The sequence below is a fragment of the Cygnus atratus genome, chromosome 13 (assembly GCF_013377495.2).
Source record: "Cygnus atratus isolate AKBS03 ecotype Queensland, Australia chromosome 13, CAtr_DNAZoo_HiC_assembly, whole genome shotgun sequence".
Taxonomy (NCBI): domain Eukaryota; kingdom Metazoa; phylum Chordata; class Aves; order Anseriformes; family Anatidae; genus Cygnus; species Cygnus atratus.
In genome coordinates this window covers 12,180,045-12,187,516 of record NC_066374.1, presented here as the reverse complement: position 1 = coordinate 12,187,516, position 7,472 = coordinate 12,180,045, and the positions used below count along the sequence as shown (strand labels likewise).

Sequence of the window (7,472 nt, the reverse complement as noted above, 5' to 3'; positions counted from 1 at the left end):
CAAAGCAGGCATAAGTGGGGCTCACCAGCTTGCACATCCCTCCTTGGACTGACTGGCTGCATTTTCTGTGAGTCCCTAAGGGAACACAAGGCTTGCAAAGGATCAGGGCATGAGAGGGAATCTGAGGTCTGCTAGAGAGAGGCTGTAACACAGTATAACTATTAGAATGGTTTGCAAATATCAGCAAAATGTTCTATTGAAAGGAAAAAAATAGCTTCTAAATTTGGAAGAAAACAAATAAACAAACAAAAAAAAAACAACTTGCATTTTTGTCTACATTCCAGAAATCCAGAAAAAAAATAAACACGACATGATGAAAGTGTGGAAAATCACATTTCCATGAAAAATCCCCGGAAAGTCCCATGAGAAGCTCTAGCATGAAAAGGTCATAGAGCACAACAGTATTCAATTTGCTCTAAAAATAAAGCAACACCAACACAGCATCTTCCCAACTTCCATCTCAGGTTCCTCTCCAGACAGTCTTTCTTGGGTGTTTGTTTAACCAAGGTACTAGAATTCATGACTTATGTATAAAATACAAAGCAGATTTGGCAAACAGAAATGTCACTCTGCCAAGCTAGTGAGTTCTCTTGGTTTATCACCTTTGCAGAATGTGACCTGGGTAGACTTTTTTTGAAAGAAGGGATTTTCCTCCCCTCCCTGTCTTGCCTCCCATTTATTACTTTTATTTTTTCCTTTTTTTTTTCTGACAAGAAAAAAGTGAGTGCAGCTCTCAGCCCTAAGAAGCAGTCGTTGATTTCTGCCCTCTGGCTGCAGCCATGGGAGACCCTGCATTGCTGCTCTATCCTCTGGGAAGTTTTGTCTTCATTTTCCTTGCCTCTCACAGGTGTAAATCCAACTGCAGCTGGATTTCAGATCCTTGTCTTATTTTCCTACCTGCGGAGGTTTGCACAGGCATGGGACTTGATGAAAACTGTTCTTTTTGAGCAGGTCCAAACTGACATGTTGAAAATATATAAGCTGTACTTATGCCCAGAACAGATACGGCTGAAGCACAGGTAGCACTGGGGTCAGCTCATGCAGTTTATATTTTGTTTTGAGACTACCAAGATGCCAATTAGTGGCACAGTTGTGCTCATTACTGACCTAATCTGTATTGCAGCAAAGGTAAAAAGGCTCTACAACCTCTTATTACATCTCTGAGCCTACCACTTTGAACACCTGGTAATTTTCTTCGTATAATTATTTGTTCTGCAGTAGCATGACTGTGTTGTTGTGTTCATTGCTAAGCAATTAACAGTTTGTCCTTCCAGAAATATCCAACGCCCCAGACACTATTAGCTTGTCGGAACATTTTCAACAAAAACATTCCAAGGGAAACACAGTGGCGTCTCTTCCATTTTCTGGGGTAAGCATCTCTCCAGCTGCATACCCTAATTACCAGAACACCAAACCAGGACAGGGAGAAGTGGTTATTCCTGGTGAAGGCCCCATTTTGCTCAGTTCTGCACAAAATTTTCTTCCCACATCACTCTGAAGCTGCCAGATTTCTTGTAAAATCCTATTTTCAAGGGCACCAGTAAAGCAACATACCCCTGCTCTAAGAGTGATATATGGCTCCTGCATCCTGTTCCCAAGGCTCCCAGGCACCAGCCAGCACTGGGATTTTCAGGGAGACCAGACTCCTTGTTACCCTGGCAGCATGTATAATTTCTGACCTATGGACCCAGAAGTGCTTAGACAAGCTTCAGGGGTAACTTTTTGGACAGATTTCACTGAAGCCAATTATCTTTTGGTCGCTGTGTCCTCCAGCCTGGGGACAGCCTGCTGGAAATTGAGCATGGTGCTAACAAATCCCTCTTCTATATTGAGTCTAGCAAACACAATCATTTTTGAACGATCCACATTGGTGGTTAGAATCAGTATCTCTTTAGCAAAAGCAAATTTCAAATAATCAAACATAACCTCAAAATAGAATCATTATTTGCCAAAACCTTTTCCCCCTTTCTTTTATTTACAAATGAGAAAGCTTATGCATTGAGATGTGGATAAGTCTTAGGAATCACACCATGGTTTTGCTTCTGGGCGTCAAGACAGAGTCATTTAGGCTTTTTGTATACAGTACCCAAAAAATACAGTAGTAAGTGACATTTGAAATGCAAAAAGTCCAGACCATCAGCAAGTCTTTTCCCTGAAGGCTGCTGGACCATGTGTGGGACTTATCTCGCCCGTGTAGCACCAGGACTTGGTGCACCAGGACTGCGTTCCTAGGGCATTACTGTCAAAAATGACCACACTGGATCAAAGGAAAGGATTACCTGGCTTGCAAACCTGTTACATGCTATGAGAAAGGTATAAAAACATGCATGTGGTAGCACTTTTCCCCAGTAATTCTCTTCTGCCTCCAGCAATATGCAAATCCATATCTCCACCTGTTCTCAGGATCCTGGGCCCAAGCAAGCAGGAGGTATATCTGATGCATTTAACATATGTTATCTCTAGCAATATATTTTCAAAACTATATATATGTGTGTGTGTGTACATAAAAAAGATCAAACATTTTCTTATAGATAGGTGCAGAAGTATCTGCACTGCTTTATTTACACATTCTCTAATGAGAGTCTCTTTTAGAAAATCAGCATAGTCAGGGTGTAATACTCAGCACCTACACAGTTGTAGCTATGGTGAAATGCTCCTCTGGTGTATTTTATCTTTCTGTATTAAACACTTGCCTGATCTCAGGCACATATAAGCAGATATTTCAAATGCCATCAATACAGTTATTTGCCAGAATCTTCCCTTTGGTGCTCATTGTGAAAAGGAAGGAAGAATAAATCCTCCTGTATGAGAAAAAAAAACAGATTCTCCTTCAAATAGCTGGTGAGTAAAAGGACAAAAAATGAAAGGAACTGGAGAAAAGAGTGTCCCCACTTCAGGGGCAGCCTGCTGTACTGACACAGCCCCATGTCACAACCCAGTGTCTACAGCAAGGACTCAGGGCCCCTCTCCCTGCCCACAGGGGTCTCAGTGTCTCTGAAGCAGCTCGCTTTCCTCAAAGAAGAACTCTCTTGTTGGCTGTTGAACTGATAAACTCGTCGCTTAAACAAGCGATGGAGCTTCTCCTGAAACTGGTTCCCAATAAAACAGTACAGCAAAGGGTTGATGCAGCTGTTGGCAAATGCCATGCAGATGCCAAACGGCAGTGCTGTGTCGATGATCCCCGTCACATCACAGTTGTTAATAATGTTCATATGAGCCAGGGCATCCAAAAAGGTTAAAATGTGGAATGGGAGCCAGCAAATTAAGAAGGCCACAACAACAGCAGCCACCAGCTTGAGGACTTTGTCCATCTTCTGCTTGTTTTTCCCAAACTCCTGTGCTTTTAGCAAGTGCCTCCTGATCCAGATGTAGCATGTTGTGATCACTGTCAAGGGGATGAAGAAGCCGAGTGCATTTTTGAGGAAGGCTGTTCCCACAGACCATTTCGCATAATTCTCATGAGGAAATGCCATAATGCAAGCTTTCACCCCCAAACTTTTAATGTAGCGTGTGTCACGGAAATAAAAAGTCGGAAGGGAGGACAAACAGGCAAGGCCCCACACAACCATTGCTATAAAATAGGCCTGTTGTGGAGTTCTTCTTTGAGAGCGAATAGGATGGACAATAGCATGGTACCGGTCCACACTCATGCATGTAACGAAAAATGTGCTTGCAAACATGTTGAGGCACAGGACAGAACTGGAGATTTTGCACATGAGAGATCCAAAGAGCCAGTTGTACCTCTGTGAGTAATAGGTAGCCCAGAAGGGAAGCGTGGCGAGGCACAGCAAGTCTGCCACGGCCAAGTTGAAAATGTAGATATTAGCAACTGTTTTGGGGCTACTGTGACGACAGAGCACCACAACCACTATGCTGTTTCCAACCAAACCCAGAACAAAAACCACAGAGAAAAATGCTGGAATTAATGAAAACTGGTAATCTGAAGAGGCAAGTGGGCAGGGAGGCAGAGAGCGCAATGCAGCCGATGAGTTTGCCAGCATTGTATAGAGGACTTGGAGAGTTTCTCTGGTGGTGATGACCACAGAGTAGTTGCTCTGCATGTTGGTGGTGGCAGAAAGGGAGCTTCTGCAGGAAATTCATATGCTAGCAGCGCTTTTCTATCACATTGCTCACCTGCAAATCAGAAACCATGTGTTAGACATACACTCTGCAGCCATCTTAGTTCTGGAATCACAGAATCGCAATAAAATAAAATACTTTAAAATGATGTCAGGAAGCTGAGAGCTGTAATACCAGGCAACCTTGTTGGACTCCTTTCCTCTGTCCCACTAACAGGACACAATTAACACTAGAGAGGTCACGACACTTTTTAATTAGCCTGGCAGAAAAGCGAGCAGTTGGGTTTCATCTGCTATTACAGGTGGTGCTTTTTGTGGCCAGCTGAGCAGAAAGATCATTGACTCAAGAGCTGCAGATAGTTCAGGAACTTCTGAGACCAAAGGCAGCACTAAAGCTCCTTGCAATCCTTTTCTTTGCTTTCTCATTCTATTTCCAGCACTCTGTACAGTTAAAATAATGTAAAAGGCAGTACTTGCCACTGGGGATTAGGTAGTTCACACCTGAGGATCTCCTGGGACTTCACAGGAATGAAAGCAGCCTTTTAGTAAAGCTATTCGGAAAGCAGGCTTTGATTTTTTTTAATTCATGGGGCTAGATACAAAGACACTGAAGGGTCTTTACAAAATGTCACCTACAATCAGTCTTTCTCAGTTCAAATCTGCATCTCTTGCCCCATGATGGCTTTTAATCATAAGAGTAAAAGAAATACTTTCCATGTAGATATAAGCAATAGACACTCACATACACAGTTCTTGCAAGCACTAGAGTTAACATCAGTATTTACCATTCATTTAGAAAGATTAAGACTGGTTTTCAGTAGGGAAAAATGTGGCTACAAAACAGCTAAAATAGGAGAGTCCTTTGACAGATCTCTTTGTTCCAGTTCAACGGCTCTCGAGTCTGTACTCTAAGCAGAACATTTTTCAAGCTTCAAGACTTTATAGTCAATAAAGAAATCAGACACAAATATTTTATTGTACATAATAAAAAGACCATTCCTTTTAATTAAGTCCTTATGGAATCAGTTAGGCATTTAAGAATTCTCATGGGGCCCTTAAAACAACAGAAATTTTGACCAAGTAAAGACAACAGAGTTGAGTAATGATCTCTCATTTAAAAGAGGGCAACTGATCATTTCAAAAATATTTTCTATATTAACCATTTAGTATACAATTGCTTATCGTTTCCTTAATGCAAAATATGCAATATGTTCCTCTGAACACACTGACAAAACTGAATTTTAATTGTATTTTCTCAGCATAATGAAAATTCAATAGGAAAATATTAACACAGATTTCTGCAGTGAGCTGGTATTTAAGGTACCGAATCACAAGCCCATATTTTGTAATCAAATAGGTCTTAAAACAGAGGAAGGGTTTGTTTGGGGAGAAGGAAAAATATTCAGGGAAGGGTCTAAATTCTCCTTTCCCCCTTAACTCTTATGTCCTGAACCCCTCTCTTCAACCTATGGAAGCTTAAATCTCAGAACTAGTCACAAAGCATTCTATATCTGATTTAATACTTGATTTTAGCTACATTATTGAGAACAAAATGTTTCATTGATAAAAACATTGTCCTCTCTGCATGTGAACAACTTATATCTTATAATCTGCTTCTAAAATACAGTCATTCCTACAATTACCTAAGACACAATGAGGCATCTTATCACAAAATGTATAAAATCAATGGAAATGTTTTAACAGACAGAAAACATACCTCTGAAACCTCTAATTCGTCTGGATGTAGCTCTAGGGTTACGTGCTCCTTTCTTCTGTTTTCTCTTAACAAGTATCACCACTGGCTCTCTGCTCTCTTATATCTTCCATTTTCCCACTGGGAGATTTTAACCTACATAAACTGAGGACTGAAATATGAATGCCTGCCAGCTTCTTTTCCTTTTGGAAGCGAAACGGTTTGAGAACCCCCCTTTCCAAGGCCACGTGAGTATATGCAGTAAATCAAGAAAGAGGAACAAGACAACCAAAAAAAAAACAAACAAAAAAAACAAACAAACAACAAAAAAAGAGCAAGAAAGAAAAAAAAATCACACAAATATCAAAAGCAGGTTTCTCCAGCAGTTCTTGCTGGAGTTCTCCAGGAGGATACACCCACATGCAGTCCCCTTCTGCGCCCCCCTCCATGTACATGCAAGATGTGAGAGCCCCGAGGTTAGTATCTGTGTACCTCTATAGGCAGGGGGATTCCCACTCACTTTACAGAGTCCCAGTACTTGCTAATAAACTTGAGAGAGGAATAGGCTGTTAGTACTGGCAAAACTGACCATAATGTGAACATAAAGAAACAGAAAGCAGGGGAACATCACAGCATTGCTTGTGTAAGGAAGCTGATCCTGTATCTCAGTTAGTAGCATGGGAAAGACACTGCCCAAGTCCATGCAAAGACATGCACACTGCTCAAACCAAGGAGAACAGCAGGAAAAATCCACGTGGCAGAGAGAAGACTTGGCTCTGAGGCTGCACTGGAGTAGCACACGATCAAAGTTAGCAGATCAGCAAGGCTGTGAAATAACACTAACTTCCCATCCACACAAAACTGAGTATTTCCACCTGCTTCCTCCTCCCTCACCTCTTATGCTCCACCTGGCCCCAGCCTCTTTCTAGATGAAGCTCCTGCATCATCCAAGAAGGCTGCTGGAGAATGAAAACTGGGGCAAAGTAAACATACAGAAGCCTCAGTACCCCAACTGTGATCTCCTCTGCAGCAGCAGCCCATCTACCGGGGAGATGTGGGCTGTGCTCTGCAGGCAAGGCTGCACTTGTCAGGTGGAAGGCATCCACAGAAGTCCCTGTCAGCACTGTCAGCTGCTGCCAGCCGCTGTCCCTCACCAGCATGGACCCACACTCATCCACTTCTTTGAAAGCTAGTGTAGCCCTGCAGTGGAGGGTGTCTGACCCCAGTGGCTGGGGGGAAACCCCAGTGCCTGCCCTTGCTTTGGGACTGTGCAGCGCACCGGAGGCAATGGGCATCGCAGGCTCCGTAACCAGCAGGCTCTGCTTACACCAGTGTGACCTAGGAGAGAGATGAAACAGAGGAAACAGCATTTCACCAGTATCTTAAAACAAAACAAAACAAAAACACCCCCCCCCCCAAACAAACAAGAAAAAAAAAAAGAAAGAAAGAAAAAAATACATGGTCTGAGCAAGCTGTGGAGGACAAACTCACCTTTCTGCCCGTCTGTGTCTTTCACACAGCAGGAACTGCAAAGAGCACTGGAAATGCTCATCAGCAAACTCATAAACATCTCCTGGAAGAGAGAGAGACTTGTCAAGGCAGGAAGAGGAGTTCAAGCATCCAAATTGGCAGCTTTTGTTTTTGTCTGCCTCATATTCCAGTCCGGCTCTTGTATTGTCTATGCAAAAAGAGACGGTTAT

General features: G+C 42.5%; 1 protein-coding gene across 1 annotated transcript; it reads right to left on the bottom strand.

Annotated features, from left to right (window-relative positions):
• Positions 1–706: 706 nt before the first annotated feature.
• Positions 707–6,022, bottom strand: AGTR2 (angiotensin II receptor type 2). The gene is made up of 2 exons (XM_035541940.2): positions 5,797–6,022; positions 707–4,134 (listed from the first exon to the last, which is right to left on the bottom strand). The coding sequence occupies exon 2, from the start codon at positions 4,059–4,061 to the stop codon at positions 2,943–2,945; it is 1,119 nt and encodes a 372-aa protein (XP_035397833.1). The 5' UTR covers positions 4,062–4,134; positions 5,797–6,022; the 3' UTR covers positions 707–2,942.
• Positions 6,023–7,472: the final 1,450 nt, after the last annotated feature.